The sequence below is a fragment of the Nothoprocta perdicaria genome, unplaced genomic scaffold, assembly GCF_003342845.1.
Source record: "Nothoprocta perdicaria isolate Ctin4 unplaced genomic scaffold, notPer1 scaffold_86, whole genome shotgun sequence".
NCBI lineage: Eukaryota > Metazoa > Chordata > Aves > Tinamiformes > Tinamidae > Nothoprocta > Nothoprocta perdicaria.
Window position 1 is genome coordinate 955,733 of NW_020456154.1, and position 24,101 is coordinate 979,833.

Sequence of the window (24,101 nt, forward strand, 5' to 3'; positions counted from 1 at the left end):
GGCACTGTGATTCATTCTGCTTCTGCTTTCTAGGCCAGGTTTAGCAAGAGCCAGCCTGGCTTGCTCCAAGCTCAGAGCAGAGATGTGCTTTTCGGGCAGCTGTGCATAGTCCAAATGTGAGCTATAAAGCTTTTACTCTAGAATTTTATTCATTAGTACTAAACATTGAGTGCCCAGGATGTAACATTGGGTTATTTGGGGATTTTTTTGGCTAGGTAATGATTTCTTCTTGGTGAAAACCAGTATGATATTTTTATATCTTTAATTTTTATTAAAATTGTTGTTTTCTTTTGTTCTCTAGAAAACATTGCAGGATTAAAAACAGGGTATGGGRAAAAAAAAGATATGACACTTTTACACTTTTTTAGATACTTATATACGTGAAGCTGAAGCCGATTTACCTCYAGGCTCTTCTCTTCCTGTGTTTGAAACATTAATTCTATAGAAGTGCTGAGTATTCAAAGAAGGAAAATTGGTTCTAGAGTAGAATGTCTATGTAAAAAGTAGGTGAAGGGAAAGAATTTATATATTGAGGTGGCATTTTCTGTACCACTTCATTATTTAGGCAGTTTAGCAAGGCAGGATCATGTTGCAACACTGGTATGTTTGTCACGTCTTTCAATCCTGTATAGCTCAGCTGCTTCTGTGTTTGATTTTCTGTTTAAGTATACCACATAAGTGAGATGATAGAAATTGTTCTTTTGATGCATTATTGCTACCAACTGGTATGTATAGTCCCAACGTGTAATTTAGGAACAGCGAGAACAGGAAACAGCTTTCATGCAAGCTCACACATTTGGCACATATGTCACATTTACATGGTGCTGCTTTTGCCCCTACTAAAAATGTCCACAAATCATCCCCAAGGAATAAACATTCTGCAAATGGCACCAGTTTTCAGCATGCACCAGCCTTGCCCTGCTGTATATTGATTCCTCTTMTTCCTTTCTGCCTGTGTCGGTGGGAGCACTTTTACCTAGCAGTGCAAGTCTTCTCTGCACAAATTGTAATATTCCCATTTGCATCGCAGGTCCTGGTTGCACTTGGTTTGCACAAGGTTRTTCTGGAGCAGTGATATGGGTTGTTTTCCCTCTGCAAGGAGAGGAGCCCACACAGAAGCCTCCTAATGTTGTCCCAAAATACAGGCCTAACGCGGTCATTGCTTTTGGGTGTGGAAGGAGGGTCTGCTGCATAGCTGTGCCCAGGAACCGCAGACAGCACCGCCCTAAGCGTGGGAGCAAAGCAGCCTCCTGCCCTGCGGACACCAGCGCAGGCCCGGCAATTGTCGAGTGCTCTTGCTAAGGAAGTGTGCTGCAAATGACGTAAGATTCRACAGGTAGGCGACCCCTTTGTGCAATGAATAGCTTGGAGGCGGTTTCTCTTTAGGAGCAGGCACGTGGAGGAAGTTTTCGCAGGCAGAGCTGTCAGGATGCGTTGGAGGCTGCGTTGGCCCCGTGTGTTGCGGAAATGCCACGCGGGGAGATAGGTGCTGTGTGAGGGCTTCTGCACTTAGCTGCAGGAACGGGGACCCCAGGCGTGTTTGTCCTCACTGGGACTCCTCAAGAGCCCTGCAGCTGTCATCTCCTTTGGAGAAAGGGCTTAGTTGTTCTGTGAAATTGCAGACAGTTCGCCTTTGAATAGACCACATAGAATTTATGATTCATCTTTGAACTTTAACTCTATGGGCAATGTTAAACATTTAAACAGACTGGTATTTAAAGAGGGAGCTGGAGGTCAGCACATTAAAACAATCTGTCGGAAGGAACATCCTAACAAGTTGCTACTTACTCAGCCACATGTCAATTAATAGAACAGGGTTCATTTCACTTTTAAAGCTCCATGTGCAGAAAACACTTGAGATATATGAAACTTGGCTGCMAGTGCTTTCCCCACGCCGAGGCTTTGTGTACAAGCTGCAGCCCCTGTGTACTTGTTAAACCTGTAAGTCAAATCGATCCACAGCAGAGGCAGAGAGGAATATGAGAGCACACAAGTTGTTCCATGTGCACCAGAACTAATGGAGCTAATTTTGTTGTGTGTGTGTTTCTCAAATCCACAGCCTTACCCAGATCATCTATAATACCTGCAGGCACTCAGCTCTTCCATAACGTCTCCTTTTCCCGCGGTGCTTCTGCTCTTCCCAGCTGTGAGTCGCTGCTCCAAGATCTTGCTTCTTTCAGCTTGCCCCCATGTCCACCACACCTCCCTTGCACCATCCTTGCAGATTCTCTCATTYCTCTCTCCCTCCCCTCTCCTTTTCACTCCCTTTTACATCTTTTCCTCCCTCGCACTCCCTGGCAGCTGGGCAAGCAGCAGTACATAGGTGGCTGCTGCAGAGCGATACCCGGGTTGTTGACTAGCTGCCTGGCACTTGCGGTCGTCCGGCCAGGCAGTGCCAGCCAGAGCAGCTACAGGCCGAGCCCTCCTTCCCGGCTAGTCCCCAGCAGCAACATCAAGGCGCCCTCCCCACCACGCAGCCAATGTTTTCCATTAAACTTGGAGGACATTGACTGGACCACAGGCATTTGGTAGAATTGGATTAGTGAAATAAAACTTACTCTAGGGAATGGTGGGGTGGAGAGATTAACAGAAAGACAGTAATTTCTCATAGACTTTGTTCCCCAAGGAAATCAAACTAAAATAGCAAGAAAAAATAACAAGAAGATAAAAGATCAGAATTGCTGTATAAATAGACAGCTTTAGAAAAGCAACCTCTACTCTGAAGGCACTTGAAGTACATCCAAAATAAGAGAAAAATCTAATATGGTTGTTAATGTGGGATATATTCTTATATGACAAAGGGAGCTGTAACTTTAGTACTTGTTAGACAGCTTTTTAGTGCTTTACTGAACCAAATAAATGCCTGAACTAGATTTTGTTAAACTAGCTGCTTCAACAGCCGTGCTTTGGGCCATACTAGGATTTGTGAGTCTGTTAACAGCGACATGTCTTGGCCCCTGCAGAACTTCCTCTTGTCTGGAGCACAGGCATATTTTCACCCATGTGCCCTAACTAAGTGCTCAGGGACGCTCTGGATGAGTCTGCAGGTTGCAGCTGAACATCAGCAAGGCGGGATGGAAGCACTGAAGTCCCCATGTCACTGAAGACAGTAGTAAAACATACAGTACATTCAACAGGGCTGTGATTTCCCCCAGGAATGAAGGAGAACAGAACTGTTGCGTGCAGCCGGAGAGCAGGCAGAAGAGTGGAGAGAGGGTGGGTGGAAAAGCTTCTCATGGAGTTGTTAACAGTGTAAAATGCTGCATATGGGAGGGAAGGAGAAAAGCTTTCTGGCAGCAAACACATTTAGAATGTGAATTAGCCTTCAGGCGGGACCTGTTGCGGGGGTCACCTAAAAAAGGACAGTGGCCCTTGCACCCGGTCCTGTGTGGCAGAGCCTCGGGCTCTGYTCTGGGGCGCTCCAGATGCAGACCTAGCAGTTTGAGCTCTTCCCAACCGGCAGGTCTGCCACTGCTCAGAGAAGATGGGGGGGACAAAAGAGGCGCTGTGCTTTTTCTGAGCAGCGGGTGAGCACAAACTAACAACAGTTTCTTATTTAATTACCATATTAAGCTGTGAACTGCTGTGGTTGAGGACTCTCACCCGCTATCCTCACTGAGTTTAACTGCAAAAGCTAAATCATTTTGAAATGGGGCCTTCACTGAAGCAAATTATTTGCTTAAAAACAAAGTAATTATATATTTTCAGCCCCCTTRGTGACTGTTGTGTATGGGTTGCTTTTGGAAAGCTGGCAGGTTCTGTACTAGCTGTGCAAAGTTACCCAGCTATTCAGCTGGATGCTGGGCCTTTGAGCATCTCTTTCACTTCCCTTTCCTCAGCCAACACTGACTTTTGTTCTTTGTTTCTTTTGTGACTTTGTATGAACCTCATTCTCTTAATCTGGCTCTCAAAGATGTAATCTTTCTGCTCTGCACCTGTTTCCCTCATCCCTCGTGTCCCCAGTTTTCTGCTTCAGCTTGACTGTGTCGTGCGAAGCCACCTCCAGCACTGTGCAGATGTCTTATGCAGAATACCTAGTTTCTCCTGGAGTCATTTCTCTCTTTTACACCCTCTTAAAACGTTCTTCCTACAACTCCCTTGTGTCCCCTGGAGGTTAAATACTTCCCTCTATTGTTTTCCTCTTTTTTTTTTTTTTCCTCTGTGGGTGCTTTCCTGACATGATGCTGATGCTTTGGAGCTAATAGTGTGAGAAAACGGCCAGGCTGGTCTTGCTCTCTTTGGGGCCCTTTACATCGCTGTGGTGGCATAAATGAGTTAACAGGAATGCGTCCGCACACACTTTCTAGAGCCTCTTTACTGTTCTCTGTGTGGCTGTGCCATAAATGAAAACTAGATACCGGTAAGTATATCTAAATAAATGAAATAAAATATGCACAGTAATATAGGTTAGGAAGATATTTTATATTTTTGATCGAAGTTTTACCATGTAAAAAGTGGACTGAGGCAGAGTTATACGAGCAGCAAGCTGTGTAAGTGGGTGTGGGATTTTGGGTTTTTTTTTGTTTGTTTGTTTGTTTTGTTTTTTTTTGTTTTTTTTTTTTTTAATTTTCAATCTGGTTTGCTTTGCTCTGGGACTGTACAAGCTGTACCAGCCAGAGCCCTTTTTGCTGCCTGTGCAGTGTCTCTAAGCCCGGAACTTTTGCCAGCAGGACTGCTCCTCCAAGCAGGATTGGCATAGCTAGGATTTACAGGGTCATGTTATCGTGCTATGTAGATAGGACTTTTCAAAGGAAAAACAAATAGTATCACTGCAGTGTGGCTGCTGTTTATTTTGTCTTTTTCTTTTCTTTTGAAATGCACATATCTGGAAGTTGCTTGCTCTGCATGAGAAGATGCTTCTCCTGGAGATGTATTTCTTCTCTACTCTAAATGTGCTTCTGAGTAGCCTCAAAAGTAACACTGCAGCACAGCCAGATTTATTCTTAGTGCTCTCTTCTGATGGACTACAATAGCACATGCTTTACTATGAACCATTATTCCATATGGAATGCTCCTTTATTAGACTTTTCCTAGTCAATACAGGAAGGAAAAATATAACTGGGGAAAAATCTGTTTAAAGCTGAGCATGTGGTTTCTCTTATTGCACAGCAGCTTGTCAGCAGTGTCAGCAGTGCTGTCTGAGCAATTCTTGCTTTTCCGTCTTCCTTTTGGGCAAGCTAAGGTTTCTGACTTAAGGCTGGTTAATACTATTAGGACTTTTCCATCCTTTTCGGTCTTCCAAATCAAGTTGCTTGGAGGAGCCCCTGAGAACATAAGTACCACAGAGGTGAATGCAGTTAATGCAGAGAAGGGAGGGTTCACAAAGTCCTCGTAAAGCTCTTTGCTGCCTTGGCTCTGCTTCGCAGATTCCTTCTATTCTAGCAGCTTGTCACTGATTGCTTCTTTCTCCTTGAGCCCATGGAGTAAGACAACCAGCAAGGACAACTCACAGTTTTTTGCAGAGGGAAAAGATTTTTCTAGCAAAGGGAATTTCCCTGGATCAGCAAGCACCTGGCTTCGAGGCCGGCCTTCAGCACGAAGCAGGGCAGCCTCTGTGCTGCTTTACCTCATGCCTCGTTGGCACATCCCGAGGCTGTCCCGCAGCACCGGGTCTGCCAGAGCACAGGGATGCGGGCGCTCAGCCTTTTCCTCCACACAGGCCCCGCGGGCAGCAGCACGAGCAGGGCGAGCTCTGCTGCCCTTCGGATCCRCCCGGCTCCAGCAGGCCGGCCCCGAAAGCCGCAGCTCTGTGATTCCGGGTCGTGCTGGAAGCCGTCAGCCTGTGGGAGCTGCGGGGTCACGGTGCTGGGGTACCTGGAGGCGTCTGAGGAAAGGGCCCCTGAGCTCTGCTGGAAGGGCCAGCTCGGCTGGAATATCTCACAGGATCTGCTCTGCGGCACAGGCATTAAAGCAGGTGCCAAGAGTGTTTGCTGTCTTGCTTTGCAGTACTGGCTGAGATAAACTGGCAGTAGAAACCTGGGGCTAGACCATGCATTATTCCCCAAAATGAYGGAAGTGAGTGGAGAGAAACAGGGAGGTTATTGGCTCTATGTAGACAACACGTGTGCAGCCAAGGATATGGGAGCTGTACACTGTGCTCTTCCCTCCCTCACCATGCAACTGAGCGAGCAAGATGTAATCTATAGGAGAAGAGTGCCTCCTCTTCTCCTCATTCAGGCACAAAAAGTAGTTTATAACTGGGCTGATTTGATCATACTTTGTCCTGGCAGTGGATGTTTCTTATGGCACTGCTTTCCTGATGTTTTCTTTAGGGCAATGTGAGAGACTCTCTCAAGGCAGGATTCACAAAGTTCTCAAACAGATGGGGGAAACCCCAAGATGCCCCAGCTGGAACAGTAGCAGGCAGGAATGAATGGGCCTGCAAATCCCCCTCTTCTCTTATAAGGTAGAGGGTATCAGTTGTATTTGTGTTTCACAGCAAGGAAAATAAAGAAGCATAGTTATATTTGCAGCACTACTTGCTCTTCTTCTGCCTGGCAAAGAAGCTTAAGAACGAGACACTACCATAAGTGGATGAATAGACACAGATCTTCTGTACCTGACTTCATATTAGTAAGGCTTGTCCTCTAGTTGTGAGACTGGAAACCTGAATGGAGATTTACAGAACCAGGCCTTGCTAGGAGGAATTGTTATCAGAGGAAAGAGAATTGTTCTTGTGTTATTTAAAGTTGTTCTAGAGCTTCTTAAAGCTCCAGATATGAAAACCTGGGATCTGTTGCTCACTCTGGCAGAGTTCAGCTTCTGTGTTGCAGCATAATGTATTTCATCTGTTTCTAGAACCATGGCTAGAATTGTCTCAAATAGAAAGGAGCGAGAGTCCTGTTTAGCTCAGATGCACTAACAAAATCAACTTACCATTTGAAAAGAGCAGTTTAAATTGTTCCAGGGAAAGGCTTCTTAAAGTCATTCTCTGCCTTTTGCCTCTTGAGCAAAATTTAACATTTTGGCATGGGGCAGGGGGGAAAAAAGATTTCAAAATTTTTCATATGTCACTGTTTTCTTCCCCCTAATTTGTTGGCGACAAGGTGGATGCATGAGGTTGGTTGGTTTTTCTGTTCTGTTTTCAAGTCTTGTGCCATGGAAGAATTTAGGTGGAATAACTGGGAAGCATAAAGTTCATGCTTTGGTGGTGGACAAAATAAGGAGCGATGGACTGCAGTGCAAAGGTGAAGGCAGCATAGAAAATACTCTCCTCCCTGTAAAGCCAGGGGTGGCTCAGCCTGTGTTTGAACCTCTCGGTGCTGGCCGAGATGGGGGAGAGAAGCAAAAGCAGAAATGACAGCTGGCAGTAATCAGGAGGGAGGAATGCACCTTTGCAGCTATTTGCTGCTAGCAGAGCTGCTGCTGCTGCTGCTGCAGTTCGCCGGGTCCAAGGCAAYAGGCTGTGCGGGCCCCAGGACACACCTCGACAGAGGAACATTGTTTTTCTAGTTGTTCACAGAGATTTCCCAATTTTCCAGAGATGCCTAAATGACTTCATTATGTTGAGAATGACAAACAACACAATAAGGAGATATTTAATTCAGATGTATTTGTACAGTTCTTGTAGGTTTTTAAAAAACACTAGATTAAAAAAGAATCCTGCTAACTCTGTGTCATATATGTTGAATGCCATACTACAGTGTTTTAATGTCAGTGTGGGAGAATGACACACAAAGACCCTTCCTGCATTAGCTTTGGCTCCCCCACATGTGGAGGGGAACAGTTGCTGCCCGTGGGGAAGGAAAGTGATCGGGTTGGGTTGTTCCTTTACAGGCATTCATAAAACATTAACTGCAAAAGGGTTAAACAAATGCACCTAGATATGCCTGGAGAGAACAGTCCTCTCAAAGGTTATAAGTGTAAGTTATAATGGAATATCTTCTGCCTCACTCATAAGTAAATACTGGACAATTAGCAAGAGAACCATCAAGATGCAAAAAGATACAGCACTGCTTTCTATTTTATTTTATTTTAATTTATTTTATTTTATTTTATTTTATTTTATTTTATTTTATTTTATTTTATGAAGTATGACCTTCTATAGGAAGGGGGGAAAAAACAGCTCTTGCCCAGGGCATAGAGGAAAGAGGGAAAACTGAACCGAGATTTATTAACTGAGAAAGGAATCAAAGAACTAGTGGGTTCTGAGGGAAGTACAGTGGGAACASAGACTGTTTCCCTGTGAAAGTCCTGTTTTACATTTGTCTTCTAAAAAACAAACAAAAAAACCCAAAAAAGCATAAAATACAACACTTAAAAGCTGCAACTTAAGCAGATTTTTACTCGGATAGTGTAAAACCTGTACCTCTTTACTCAGCCCRTCTCATAGACACCTAGATTTGTACTCATTTTGAGGCAACATAAGGTGAAATTTCAGTTCCACGGAAGGATAATGGTAAAAGTCCTTTGCACTCCAAAATTTCCTTGGATTTCACCCATGAGATCTTTTCACCGCCCCTTCTGTGGCGAAGCCAGCATTGCTATGAGAAAGGGGTCTGGGCTCCTTTCAGAAGCAGCCTCAAACTGTGCTGTCAAGTCTTGCTTCATTTCTGCTTACACAACCGCGCTGCAGTGGGGAAGGGAAAAGGATACAAGGGGATTTTCAGATCCTAGCATGAACTTTCGTGTCGGACAACAAGGCTCCCACCCCACTTTGAAYTGTAAAATTAACTCATTTTCTCTGGAGGTCTTTGGAAGTCAATAAACATAAAATACTATTTTGCTGCATTTCCATGAGTGACTTTTCAGGCTGAAAGTATAATTGAAATCCWAATTTTTGAACTCTCTGTTTCTTCCATTGATTTCCATGCATAGTGAACTCTGCTTTGTCCTGCCTAATCTGGCTTCCTCTCTTCCGGCAGGGAAAATCTCTCTGCTTTTGGTAGTATCATTGCATACAGAGTCAACCTAAATCTAGCTGAATATAAACATTTATATGAACAAATGGTTCGTTTCTTACTTAGGACTAGTTTTATTCTAAAGACAACCATAAATATCTCTACCTATATGTAGAAGCACCCAAGCATGACTATGCCATGCCTTTACCTGTATATATATGTATGTATATATATGTATATTTATGTGTGTGTATATATATCGTACATATGAGGCATTAAAGAAATCTGATGTTCTCTCTCAAAAGTTTACTTTTTTATTATTTTGCAAATTATTGGTAAAAAATACTGGTTTAAGTGATAATGCATTCTGGCAGTATTCCAAATGGTGTATTTCACTGTTTAAACATGCTGGATTTAAAAAAGCAAAGCAAAGAAAAAAGGATCGTCTGATCAACTGCTCTGTTATTCTTCTCTTTTCCTGATCACCTCTGCCCTGGTATGTAGAAATTGGCTGATTTATTTAAATCCCAGGAACTCCCATGGCATATGGATCATAAAGTAGCATTTACAGTGTGCATTGTAACACTTCATCACTACTTGACAGACTTTGAAAGTAATGCAGATTCATATTGTTCCAAAAGGAAAATTAGGGTAAAAGTAAATGCGACTCTTGCAGATTTACTTCAGAGGCTACTGCTGCTCGGAGGAGGAATGGGGGTTTCTGAATGACAACTGCCACCAAAAAAAGAAAAAAAAAACCTGTCCTCTAACCCAAAACCATGCCCAGAAAGTAGTTCTGCAGCACTGCCCTTTTTTCCCACAGCCTTGTGGAGCCCCCAACCCTGTCTGCAGAAAATGAAAGAGAGAGGGGTGGGATTAATGTGTAATTAAAGGGAATTTGGAAGGCTGAGATGTTGCGGAATGTTAGATCAGTAGCTGGAACAGCATGTGGTGTTCTTTAGGCAGGCTTCATTGAATCCATACAAAAAAAGAAAGAAGGGCTGCTTGCCTGTCTGCTCATTTATCAAACAGCTAGGCTGAACTTTCACAGCTCCACAAAAGTGTTTTACTGTTTGCTGAAGTTTTGCTCCAGAAATTAAAGCTGAACAACCTAGTGAAGTCTGAGGTCTGTGCTGCGTTTCTGACATAAGCCACGTTGTGCAAAGCTCTTGGAAACCAGCGCAGGTCAATTTTTATGTGATACAAAGGGAGGTGGATTGTGCATTTGATTGAAAAAAGAAATTTTACTGAAGAAATAGTCAAATATGTGACACTGTAATGTCTTTATTTATATGGTAYCTTTTGATCCAAATACATGTTCCAGAGCTTTCAGTCATCAATCAGGATTAAATATTTAGCACTGTGGTAACTGTGGCAAAATAGCTCTCAAGGAAAAAATCTATATTATTTAATCAATTTTAATTGACGTTTTCTTCTGGTTGAATAATTGTATTCTGTTTTGTATGCCTGTTTCCCATGAATACCGCTTGTTTTTCCATAAATATAGGAAACATTTAGCAATTTCTGTCACGAAACAGAATGACAATGGGTTATAATTCAAAAGGAAGCAATTCCTCCTGGAAGTGAATCTCCGAGGCTTACTGTGGTCTTTCTTGCGTAGCTCTYTTGACGGAAGAGTATTCCTGCCGCCGCTGCTGCAGACCACACGGAGAAGCAGGTTCAATCCTGCGCGSGGCTGAGCGCTGCCTCCCCGGGGGCTCCCCCAGCGCTTGGCCCTTGCACCGGGACCAGCCTGGCTCACAGAGGCACAATCTATATTTGCTTCCTTAAATGCAGCTGGCACTAAGGGCTTGTTGTTTTATACTTCCAGGGCCCTTTTAGTCACTGCCGACAGACCAGAGTCCGGATTCTTGAAAATATCCTGCTGTTTCTAAGATGCACTTGCTTTCCATAGAGGATAATTTGATTATGAGCCATCTTTACAAATGCAGCAAGTGAGCCTTGCGTGCTGGAAGTGGCTCCCCTGTCAAATAACAAAATCTTTTCAGGGAGTCGTCTCAGAGAAAAGAGAGCGCTAAATGGCAGGACTGTGCAGGTCCTTAGGAAATCTTGCCTCTGAAACTCTCAAAAGGAGAAATTGTCCATAAAGGGTAATTTCATAATGAAAAGGTACCCAGACCCTAAAGTTTCATTTTACTGGAGTAGGGTGCTAAGGAAAATTTTTGGTTACTGGTGTCTAGGCATAAAACCAAGTTTGTTGATCCTGCAAGCTGATGTGTAAATAACTCAAATATTAGGCCAATTCCAGTACAATCCTCATTAAGTTTAGAAGCAGAATCGACATTAGAGTTTAAGGAATTGTATTTTGGTCCAGTAAATTCAGAAAGTCTTTATTCAATGTAATGGTTGTTAATGAAATTACATTGATTTTAACAGTTTATTTCTCATCTTTCAGTAACGGAACAAGTCATAAGGGTCTTTTTTTTTAGTACAGGCTAACTTGGTCTGATTTCTCTTGTCAGCTATTTTGGTGATACTGCAGTGCAATTTTTCTGCCTTTCTGTCTCAATAGTCTATGTTAAATTAAACATCAGTAAACGTGCATTATTTTCTAACATCAGCCTGTTTATTTGCAGATAATAAGGCAGCAGTTTCCACAGCTAACAACAAGAAGACTTGGAACCAGAGGCCAATCAAAGTAAGCAATGTATGGTATATTACCATCTCGCACAGAGCCCCATATGGTCTTGGTTTTACTCTACTGAATTCACTAATATAACAACAAGGATTAATTTGTCCATTGGGCAGTTTAAACCCAATTTTGATGGAGATTCTGTTGTGGAGCTCACATTGTCCCATTGATTCAGCAGTGCTAGTCCTGCATGGGTATTCTAATGGAGATCTTTTCCTAATTTAATCAGCAGTATTTTCCATATTGTTCCTGTGATGCTTTTCATCTCTGCTCACTTTGCACGGGGCATTCACAGCCATCAGTAATGCAGCTACTGCTGGACGCTAAGGAATGACAGCTGTTTAACATCAGGTTTCAGTTTAGCAGATAAGAGASAGAATGCATGCAATTTAGGTAGAAATAGACACTGGACTAAACTGAAGTTGTCCAAAATCTGTCTTTTAATACCATTTTTGCTTGTGTAATGAAATCCACCATTTCTTTCAGTGATCAAGAAGTTAGTTTATTGCTCATTCCAAAGATGGCACTTCCTGAAAACAGTTCACCCTAATTCCAGAGTAAGAAATTGATTCAGAAATAAGAAAGCACTTCCTAAAATGCARTCCAAATATTGGCAAGAATTACTACTGGACAGTGAGGTGGATTGAGAACTGGCTGGATGGCAGAGCTCAGAGAGTGGTGATAAATGGGCCTGAGTCCAGTTGGAGGCCTGTGGCCAGTGGGCCAGGATCCCCCCTCGGGGGTCAGTCCTGGGCCTGGTGCTGTTCAGCCTGTTCATCAGTGACTTGGACGAGGGCACAGAGGGCACCCTGACCAAGTCTGTGGATGACACCAAGCTGGGTGGAGTGGCCGACACTCCGGAKGGCTGTGCTGCCATCCAGAGGGACCTGGACAGGCTGGAGAGTTGGCCAGAGAAGAACCTCATGAGGTTCAACATGGACATGTGCAGGGTCCTGCCCCTGGGCAGGAATAATCCCAGGCACCAGGACAGACCAGGGGCTGACCTGCTGGAGAGCAGCTCCATGGAGAGGGACCTGGGAGTCCTTGTTGACACCAAGTTAACCGTGCCGCAGCAATGCCCTCATGGCCAAGAAGGCCAATGAGATCCTGGCTGTATTAGGAGCAGTGCTGCCAGCAGGTCAAGGGAGGGGATCCTGCCCCTCTGCTCAGCYCTGGGGAGGCCGCTCCTGGAGTATTGGGGGCAGTTCTGGGCTCCCCGGGACAAGAGGGACATGGAGCTTCTAGAGAGGGTCCAGCGGAGAGCGACAAAGATGATTAAGGGACTGGAACGTCTCTCATATGAGGAAAKACTGAGTGAGCTGGGCCTGTTTAGCCTGGAGAAGAGAAGGTTGAGAGGGGATCTGATCAATATGTACAAATACCTGAGGGGAGAATGTAGCGAGAATGGGGCCAAACTCTTCTCAGTRGTGGCCAGTGACAGGACAAGGGGCAATGGGTACAAATTAAAACACAGGCAGTTCCATCTCCATGTGAGGAAGAACTTTCCTGTGAGGGTGACAGAGCCCTGGCACAGGCTGCCCAGGGAGGTTGTGGAATCTCCTCCTCTGGAGATCTTCCAAACCTGCCTGRATGCCGCCCTGTGCCCCGTGCTCTKGGTGTCCCTGCTGGAGGGTTGGACTAGATGAGCTCTGGAGGTCCCTTCCGGCCTCAGCCCTTCTGAGATTCTCTGATATAGTGATGATGCTCTATTCCAAATAGTACTAAATACAAATGCTAAAAGAAATGCTAAAAGAAAAACTAACTTCACTTCCCTCTTCTGACAGGTGACTCCTGTCAAGCAGTCTTCCTTTAGTGGGGCTGTATGTGCTTTCCCCATCTCAAGAGATTTTCCTGATTTGTCTAACTAAACTTTCCAGAGCAGCCATATTTCAGCAGTCAACTGAAGATCTGAAAACTGTTCCCATTGGCAAACTCAGAGCTACTGTGAGAGTATTCATAACATAAGTACCAGAACCTCTCAGAACATGGGTGGAGTGGTCCTGCAGCATATTAACAAAGCACAGTAGGGCAGCACTTGGAGCAGCAGGGTGTAACATTAACTATAACACGGAATAATCTGTGGAGATTTATAAAAACTGAGCTCGAGTTGCTCTATGAAACATCCCATATGGCAGTATCCTGTGTAACTTGCCAAATCACTCTGACATGGGCTACTCCATTGCCTCACTGTTTGTCTTCCAGCCTAAAGGAAGGATAAACTCTGGTGCATTTTCCACTTGGGGCCTCTCAACCCCTCCAGCTCCAGGTCACTGTCTCTCAGAGAAGCAAGACGCCCTTGAGAGCTGACTAGAGATGTCTTGCCTCTGCAAAAGCAATGTCTTTTTGATCTGAATGAGGCCCAAAATCAACAGGACTTTATAGCACTTGCCAGTTTTCCCCTCTCGTGCCACCTTTGCACTGGGTCTGCTCRCTACCTCACAGCTGCTGGAGGGCTTTGGTGAAGCCTGGGCTCTGTGCTGTGGCCCTGGCGGCTCCTGTGGCGCCTGGTGCTGGACGTCACGGCCACTCACATTTCACAGTCTTAGTACCTGTGAAATCACACTGCTCTGGTCCAGAAGAATATGTCTACATCTTCTTTAGTGCATAACAACCCAAGAATTTTACAATCCAGAGGAGTCATTATCAGCTGATCTAATTAAGAGGAGAGAAATAAACACATTCGCACATTATGTGGGCACTGTAATTTGTTAAAATAAACACAGTCCTTGCCAGACCCTGCAGAACTATAGTTGAGCTCTAGGTGGGTTTTCAGAAGCATCTGATTGCCTTCCAATTAAGTGTTACAGAAAGAAAATACTTTATAYGCTAACAATTCAGTCCCTTTATCACCAACTGTGCCGATCAACTGCTGTCACTATGATTTTCCCTCCACTTCCCAACTACTGCCAAAGGAAACTCAGCCACAGAAGTAGTTAAGATTATCAGACTTCACACTGTTCTGCCTTCAGTCTTTTTGCAGCAAGGCCACCTTGTAGCATTAAAAAGTTCAGYCCTTCAACAGCATCACCCTCCTGGCCATCACTTGTGAGGCTTTCTCCTTTGCAGCTGGGTTTATTGCTGTAAGCAGCAGCTGTTCTCTATTGCGCTGAGCTTAAAACTAGTTCCACTACAGGTGAGAAGGCAGCTATACATAAAAGCTGGTTTCTTTCTATACTGTAGCTTGAAATGCTTCAATTATTTACAGAAGAGGTTACTTATGCCAATGTGYGGTGAGAAGGGAATTTTGCTCCTTCCTATAAAGGAGCAGGTACTGGATGCATGAAAGGAAAAATCATTCCACTAGTTATCTTAAAAATGTTTTTGTATTGTCTTCATGTTATTCTCTTGCAGCTCAAACTTTTATTCCCTTTTAATTGCCTTAAATGTTTTTTTTTATTTTCTGACAGTAACCTAGAAAAGTTCTTTAAAAAGAGCCTGAAGGATTAGTGAAGGAAAAAGCTGTCTGCAAAAAAAAATCTGAATTAGTTTGGCTGTTGCTATTCGTTTGATTTGGAAGATACTTGGAAAAGCCTTTTAGGTAGTTTGTTACTGAGTGAAATACACTAGAAATTAAGTTAGACACAATTAAATTTTACTATATTTTTGAGGCTTTCATTTTTTGAATGAAAAAAAACTTTTATTTGATTTTTGCTTGACTTGATTGAAGAGGAAACTTGATAAAAGAGACTGCCTCCTGTCTAGGTTATACAAACCTCTCAGTCTGCCCAGAACCTTTGCAGCCCTCTCTGCTGTGACCTTTTCCCAGTAACCTGTCATGACAGCCTCCCAGAGCATTTCCTTTTCCCAGGCCCTGTCATGCCACCAAGCGCACAAGACCTRTGGGAGCCTTATGGCTGCTCTCTACAACCCCTGCATGGCAGCTGCTAGAGGCCACATTGGGCTCGTGGGCTGCAAGCTGGATACTGCTGTTCAAGCTAAAAAGCTGAGATTGCAGAACTGGTGCTATAACCTTTTATATCCTGCGCAGCTTGGCCCACAAAGGCTCTTGTGACATTCACCTGCAGGTAAGATATGCCTGAGCAAGCCCTAAGGGAGACCTTTGCRCTGCTTTGTGCTCTTTTGGGCATAAAGAGGTAAGGACACAGCAGGGCCAGCGAGGTGAGAGGTAAGACYGGGGTAATGATGGCTTGGAGCTGARTTTCTGCTGTGCAAGCTGCCTTTTGACTTAAACACAGGTAGTTTTGAAACAGATAGTGTGGCTTTTTGAGGTACTGAAGGTTGGGAAATCCCATTCAGGTCACATCAGTGTAACATTTGTATAAACCTCAAGTGGACTATTCAGTATTATGGCTACATCATATATCAATATACAATATTCTAGCTTTTTCCCTGGATGGAAGATACAGAATGTCTCTAGCGGACGTGCCAAGGGAACTGCATCCTAGCAGGTTCCTGCATCTCCCCAGGCCTCTCCTGAGCCCATCTGTGCTGGCAGACCAGATTAGCACTCACAGCTCCTGGCTGCTGGGGATTATGACACCCACTGATTAGCGGGTGAGTGGCTTGCAGCGAATCTGCTRCTGCAAAAGAACCTCGTAAGCCGTGATCACTTCAAACCTACTCTGTTGTCTGATGACCATAGCAAAGCCCGTTGGTTTTGCCCAAAACAACCCAGGGTCTGTTCATGTGCACTGATCTGAAAGTGGGACTTGAGGAGGGCAAGGACAAACTCCTGGAGGCAGTAACCTCTCCTGCCACTATAGCTGGATCCAGAGGATGGGAACTCCTCACAGACTGGGCTTTTGCCAGGCTGTAAGGAGAGAACTGCAGTAGCATTGGCAATTCCCTCTAGAAGAGGAAAATGAATGAAAGGTACAAGAGCAATACAGTTTTGTGACTTTTTGGGTAATCATTAAAGCTATAGCTGATATACTGGTTGTGGTTACAGCTGAGAAACTGAAATCAAGCCTAGCAAATGAACAGAAGAAACAGTCCTGCCTTTTCTGTGTTGGTGATGGGTTAGACTAGATAATCAGGGCTTCCATTGACACCTGTAGCACAAACCAGCGCCAGCTGTTCTTGCAGCCCAGCCAGACTGCGCAACTCGCCCCTGGTCTGCACAGCTGGAGTTGCACTGTTGTGTGCTGGATCTTACTCACCTGAGCSCAACAGTGAGGCTGTGTTGTACAGCATATTAGTCAGAAGTGCGTATTTCCAAACATTCACTGCTTTCTGGTATGAGCCTCTCCTTTCTTTGAAGTGTTGTTCAAGTTTTGAAACATTTCTGAGCAACTCACTTGCGATAAGGATGCAGGGTGTTCAGGGATCAAAGCAGCTCTCAACAGGCTAAAATCAGGGAGCTGAAATAGCAACAGAAGGGCTAGGCCAGAGGGTCTGTACCTCTGCCTGTTGCTAAAGGAGCAGCTGYGCAGCACAGCCCTGCCAACAAGGAGCTTTAGGATGTTTTTTTTTTTTTGTAAGTAGAAAGAAATGGTAGTCTGTTATTTTCCTGCCCTGCAACAGCCAGATTTAGTAACTCTTCATAGAGCTTCTTCCACCAGAAGGTAGGAAATTTGGGAATCTAATATGTTATTGCAATATTCTGCTACTGAATCAATTTTTGCTAATGATATATAAACTGTCACAAAGTCTGTTCTGCTGAAGAAATCATTAACATTGACCGTTTCTCCTTCCTTCCCTCCTCCTCCTTTTTAATTTTCAAACAATCTGCTTTATAAATTGCTTATTTCTACATATCAGGTACCATTATTATGGAATTGCAGTGAAAGAAAACTCTCAGTATTACGATGTGATGTATTCAAAAAAAGGAGCAGCGTGGGTCAAYGAAACAGGAAAAAAAGAAGTAACCAAACAGACAGTGGCATATTCACCACGCTCCAAACTTGGAACGTTACTGCCAGAGTTTCCAAATGTCAAAGATCTAAATCTGCCAGCCAGCCTGCCAGAGGAGAAGGTAACACTTTGGAAATATTCTCAGCTTGCCTTGTTTTATTTTCCCTTCTGGATGAAAGCCTTATCTAAAATATAAAGACTTTAAATTACAGTGAGTTTAATAATGCTTTGACTTTATTTATGAGGAACTTAATTGCTTCATATAGCAGGAAGAAATACTTTTCTTTAGCATAGGCAGCTGACACAGTATCAGCTGCACTTTTCTTTAAAACATTTCTGAAGCCTGTGCACACTCTTTTTTTTTTTTAAGTTACGTTACATACAGCAAAAGAGGCTTGAGAGTAACTAGTTAAATCACTAATAACCAGAATAACAAGACCTCAGACTTCTGTTTCTGCAACCTATCATAGCTGTTTAATTTGCAAACGCAGTCATTGGCAAGCTGAAAGCCATCCTGCTACTTTCTTGAGAGCAGAGTGTGCTTAGTGTGTCTGTCATCCTTGTAGGCTGGAAGGTGAGAGAATCCTCTCTGTACATATGACGAAAATCCCCCAACTGCCCTTGGCTGAGCTTGCTCGTTTTCTGATGCTATTCACAAGTGTAGTATCAATGTAAGGTGGAACAAAAGAATAAGGTTTTATAGTTCTTTATGTCCTAATTAGGGCCACATTCTCGTCTTTGATCTCACTGAGGCTTTTTGCTCCTCTTACATTTGAAGAATCCCCATTGACATAGAAAAATCCACAAAATCAAAGGGAGAATTTACTTTTAAGAASAAAACTCATCTTAAAGCTAATCTAACTGAACTCAAGGCCTAACTGGATTCATTATTTTTGCAATTGTGCATAAGTAAAGAGAAGAAAAAATATTTTTTCTGGGCTTTCTATTCTGTTTTTTAAAGCAGTTTTCTTAAAAGAATATTATCTTTTGTGTTCTCCTCATTCTTTTTCAGGTTTCTACCTTTATTATGATGTATAGAACGCACTGTCAGAGGATATTAGACACTGTGATAAGAGCAAACTTTGATGAGGTATGGTCAGAAACCAGGGCTGTAGTTTAATGATATGAAAGTTATTGATAGACCTGAGAGCTTATTTTTGAATGTGATACTACAAAATAATGGCTTTGATCATTTTCACRAATATACCACTTTCATGTGTATATATATACACCAGTTTCAGTGTGTATGTATAACTAATACCATTAAGTCTCACTTACAAGGTTACCTGAATTAAAGGTAGGAGAGCAATGGGAATAGTTTTGTGTGTCCCTTCTCCAGCAGGATTAAAGTAGTAACGTCCCCTTACACGATGTTGGATAGTCCACTTCTTACAACTCAAGAAGCGTGGGCACCACCACTTTCCTAAGCTTTGAGCTGGAAATGAGCTCTTTTTGAAGGAGTTCTTCTGAATGTTAAGCACAAAGTTGGGGCTGATGCAGAAGCCAGAGTAGTGGCCTCTGCTGCTCTTGCTGTGTCAACGCTGGGGCAGGATGGTGGGGACCTACAGCCACCCAGACCTCCTGGTAAGCCTGTAGCTGAAGTGTCCAGCTCTTCTGTCACACTGCAGTGCAGCTAAGAGCACAYATGCTGCTGCTGCTGCTGCTGCTCAGCAGTCACTAAGACCCATTAAATGTGGGTAAGATTGGTGCCTGCTGGATATCGTACTGCATCTACTAATCAGAGCAGAAAGGCTGCAAACTCCAAGCACTACAGGAGTGCAAGCATTATTATATCACATGTGGAGAAGGGCACTAGTCTAGCAAAACAGATCTGACTATAGGTGGGCCTGATTTGACTGCCACACACCTGATCCTGGTAAGTCACAGGACTTTTGATTCTGAATTCTCAAGAATGGAAGGGTATTCCCTGCTATTCACCCTCTCACAGTACTCACAGTCTTCTGATTTAAAGCTGAGGCTCTTTTTAAGTCATTGGACCGAGCCTAAATGCTTCCATATGAGAGAATCTGCCTATTTGTAAGGAGCAATTTCACCTCTTTTCACAGTCTCTGTGTGCTTCCTAAAGTTCCTCCTAGACGTGTTTAAATGGGGACCCACAAGATTATTAGTTTGATTAAATCTGATACCCAGCTTTGGAAAAACAAATGCTCCTTCATCACTACCCCCTTCTCCAAGCCAATTGATTCACTGAAGTAATAGTTTTTGKTTTTTTTTTTTTTTATTTGTAGCCTTTAATTATTTTCATCTAAATGTCCCTGCTGCCTCTTGTGATTGCAGGTTCAAAGTTTTCTTCTGCACTTTTGGCAAGGGATGCCCCCTCATATGCTGCCTGTACTGGGTTCTTCAACCGTAGTGAACATAGTGGGAGTTTGTGATTCAATACTGTACAAAGCGATTTCTGGAGTTTTGATGCCAACGGTACTACAGGCACTACCTGACAGGTATGACTAGTCCCACCCACCACCTTCAGCTCAGCTGCCTTTAGTACATGTATGTGCTTCATAGATGGCACCAGTTCTCAGAAAGCTGCTTGTTGACATCCATTTCCTGAGTTTAGATCAGAGTCAGGTCAAAAAAGTTGCAAAGATGATGTATTTCTGAAGAATTTTTTGGATTTTGGTAGAACTTGTGAAAAAATACCATTTTTCTGTGATAAAGGCTATTACTTCCTCTTTTGTTTATTAGCATTAAGTAGATGGTCATGTCTCAGCTTTCAGGAAACATCAGAAATCTGCAGGCTGCAGAATGCCAGTCCTCTGTCCTCTGAATATTTCAGACACCTTTCTGCTAGTCTGGCATAGTAACATTACAGCATTCTGAATTACAGTGGCAAAAGGAGCTGTCCTGGCTGCTCTGTAGGTAAATACTCAGGCACATGTTTGGGAACGGCAGTCAAAGCATTTGTCTCTGTTTACACTCTTGGATCCCAGTTGTTACTCTGCTCATCAGGAGTAGAAAACATGAAGATTATACCTCAGAAAACTGGGATTCATATAAATAGTATTCTATGATGAACAGATACATGCTTATTATAGACAGTGTTTGCCCTTAGGTCCTCCTTTGTTTTAATCTAAATTCTCCTTACCAATCCACACGGTAGATCTCAGCTGTTCTCCTCCAACCTGGATCTCATTTGAGTCCAAGGAGTCTTAGTTACACAGGCAAAGCAGGGCAGGGATCAACACTTTGCAGCAGAATGTGTAATCATGGAGTGCATCCAACCATTTCCATACTTTGAGCTTCCTCTTATGAGCATCAGGAAAATATCTTTTTTTTTAAGTATGTGTGTTCACATTTAGAATTATTTGACTGATGCCTTCCTGCAGCCAAATAATTGAAGAATATTGCTGTAAGAGTTTATTGATGGTGCTGTGTATTTGGCCCCTAAGATTTTAAAGAATCTCTAATCACAGCAAATGTTTTCAGGATGTTGTTCTCTCCCAAATTCATCAGTACCATGAAGACTATATGATTACTAAAGTACAGGCAAGATTTTTTCCCACTAGAAACATGTTATGAGCACAGGGCTTTCCTTGATGACACATGTACGTTTTTACAGGCTTCTCCCCTAGCMCCCAAAAATCTATTTCATTGGAAGGATTAAACAGAACAGCAGTCCTTTTCTCAAGCTGCTTAGTTCTTTCATAGCAAATAAGGAGAGACTTGAGTGTGAATATAGACTTTTGTAATGCATATAAAGGGCCAGATTGTGGCTATTAAGCCATAGCCTGCACTGGAGGGGGTGAAGAAGGGTCTCGCTGCAGTGGAAGCTGCTGCAGGAAATCTTGCTGACTCAGCCAGAATCCTCAGCAGGACTTCCTGGGAGCAAATGGGGGCTGGCCCGAAAAGCCCGTTTGAGGGGTGCAGTAGTTGGCACCCCAGTTGGCAGTGTGGAGAAAAGCAGGCCCATGGCCACACTTGTTTCTCAGGTGTAGAGGGCCTTAGGAGTACAAATGGGAAACGCTGCCTGGCCCAAAGAGGGCAAGTGCCTTGTACCCCTTCTCTGCCTGTCCTGCCCCTGCATGCAGGGCAGGGCAGGGCTGGGGAAAGCACAGCTCAGTGGGGCAGGACTGCAGGCTGCCCTCCAGCACCGCAGCCCCTCGCAAGGGGCCATCTGTGCCAGGCCGGCCCCAGAGGTGCCGAGGGAGCTGCCTGCCCAGGTTAGCACGGAGCGGGAAGGGCTGGGGCCCCCTAGCAGAAGGTGTGGGGTGGAAGAGGGAAACCTCATGTGGCCGCGGAAGTTGCTGTCCCGTGCAGAGCTAARCGGCCGGATCCTGCTGCTCTCCCCACGTCCCGGGCCTGCGCAGGATGGCCTCGAAATTCCTCCCTGGCACCACCACCCGCTCACTGGCTCCAGCCTGCAGCAGAGCTAGTTAGGGCTTCACTTGCATGACCCACTATTTATCTGCRTTAATATAGGCACAGCTGAGTTGAAATCCAAATTTTGATCTGTTGTCCTCCCTAAATAGATGTGATTTTAACTTGTCATTTTTGAACAGAGTGAAAATAATTTTATTTTAAGACAAAAACACCAGTTACAACCAGCACTGTAGTGCAGTACAGACACTTCCTTTCTGTGTAAGCCTTTGGACATGTTGCTTTTTAACCTTTTCCTGCAAACATTTTGAGAAGATTTTTTTCCTACCTACAGACCAAAATAGGTCRTCAGCCATGCCTAACAGTGAGCTGGAAATGCTGAATGACCCACAGGCTTTACATGTTCACGGGTGTTAACACTATGAAGCAGCAAGTAAATATGTTCTGGTTTCTCTTTTCAGTTTAACTCAGGTGATCCGAAAGTTTGCAAAACAACTGGACGAGTGGCTGAAAGTAGCCCTGCACGACCTGCCAGAAAACCTACGAAATATCAAATTTGAATGTATGTATTGTCCCGTTGCTTTGCCATTAATCTAAGATGAAGGGAATGTTTATTGATTACAAAATAATTGGAAATGAGGCTAGTGTTGTTTTAAGGATCAAAAAACCGCCAGGATTATAAATCTTGCATTCACCCACCATCTCCACTTGCTCATGAGAACCAATTTCATCTAGTGAAATGAGGCACCGCTCCAAAGTGAGAAGAATTGCCTTTCCTTTCTTGTGGAGTCTGATAAGAAATTAATTTTGTTGATAGTAAGCAAACATTAGGGATGATATTAGGCAAAGGAAATTATTAAACAAACCTTTAGGCTAGCACAATTTGAATACAGCTTGAGGCCCTCGCTCAAAAAAAGTGCCAGAGTGAAAAATGAAGGAGATCAAATTACCCTGTCACCACAGGAAAGGGCACTAGGCCTTTTCAGATGTGCTTTGTAGATGCCTGCAGTGCACATCACCTATTGATAAAGCCTGCTTTATTTCACGGCTCTCAATTCTTTGCCTTTCATGAGCACTAAATTCCACACCACAAAGTTAAAAGAAAAAAAAAAACTAATTTAGGAGAAGGATTAACTGTTTTGATCAGCATGGAAAATTAGGAGTATATTTTGCTGAGAACACTCAGGATGTAAATTAGAATAACAAATTTCAGGGCTTTTTTGTTATTTACTMATTTATTTTAAAAGTTATAGGAAGCCAGATCTGCAAATATATTTTATCACATCCTTTTTTCAGTTCAGAAATAGTAAGGATGTGCAACAATAAAATCTTTCCTGATCATAGGGGAGAGAGAGGGACACTACGCTTTCTAGTCATTCTTTAAATCTTTAACAGCCTCCACATACAGTACAGTGAGAGTACCTACTTTGTGGCTGTATCCAAGGCATGTTTGGCCAGATCTGCACATCTGGTGATTTTAATATGAGGGTAACTTGAGTGCCCGCCAGGATATACCTGAGTCTGCCACTTGTGCAGTTGTTTCCTYCTGATTAGGATTTGTTATCCTTTGCACAGCTGAGGGAAGTACTGACGGGAGTAACGACAAGTTTTGGTCATGTTTGCAGTTTTGGTTTGTGGACTTCAGAGAAAAGATGCACAATAATGCATTTTAAAACCCCATATTTATACAAACACTGAACTAGGAACAGAAAACGGTGACTACCTTACGACTACAGGTTCTAGCACCTCTGCCTCCACAGCGTGTTATTGCAGCACATAGTTTTCTTTCAGAAACTTGGACCAAATTCCAGTTGAAGTATTTTAGTTCTTAGTAGTCCAGTCAGGAGACTCCTTGAGAATCTTTAAGTCCTAGGAACTTATTCTAATGTATAATGTATTTATCTTATGCTCTTTTGTTCTTGCACTAGTATTTTTCTTTCTGTCTGGAGTTCTGTCTTTCTGGTCTTTATTTGCTTTATGTATCAAGAGAAAATTTTCTCTGCTAAACAAGCCAAGCTCTTCCATTGCCCTCTACCTTTCTCTTGTCATCTTGTTATTTACCTTATCTATAAATCATTATTTATAATGCTTATTTGAAATACTGACTGAGGATTGAGCATCCAGATTTAAGATTTTAAAATTAAATTAAAACTGGGCTTTTCATATAAATTGTGTATAGACACCATTGCATATGACCAGAATATGGCAGTTTTAAATTCTGATTTTAACATTGTATTTTGAAAATTAATTTTATTTATCACAATATGTGAATACGTAATTGTTCTTTCCTGTAGTGTCCAGGAGATTCTCACAAATTCTTCGGCGACAGACATCACTAAACCATCTCTGCCAGGTAAATCTTTCAGTTACCCACATTTACTGAATACTGCTTTTATTGACTTTTCTAATAATTTGACACATCAGCAGAGATAAGGAGATTAGCAGATTGTCTTCAA

The 24,101-nt window shown here is 43.2% G+C and overlaps 1 protein-coding gene across 1 annotated transcript in view; it reads left to right on the plus strand.

Annotated features, from left to right (window-relative positions):
* RFX4 (regulatory factor X4) overlaps positions 1–24,101 on the plus strand; it is an 87,908-nt gene that overhangs the window by 30,425 nt on the left and 33,382 nt on the right. The window contains exons 5-10 of the mRNA XM_026052256.1: positions 11,438–11,499; positions 17,215–17,428; positions 18,320–18,397; positions 19,606–19,769; positions 22,107–22,207; positions 23,940–23,998. Of these exons, the coding sequence (XP_025908041.1) occupies positions 11,438–11,499; positions 17,215–17,428; positions 18,320–18,397; positions 19,606–19,769; positions 22,107–22,207; positions 23,940–23,998 (678 nt within the window). The remainder of the gene's footprint in view (positions 1–11,437; positions 11,500–17,214; positions 17,429–18,319; positions 18,398–19,605; positions 19,770–22,106; positions 22,208–23,939; positions 23,999–24,101) is intronic.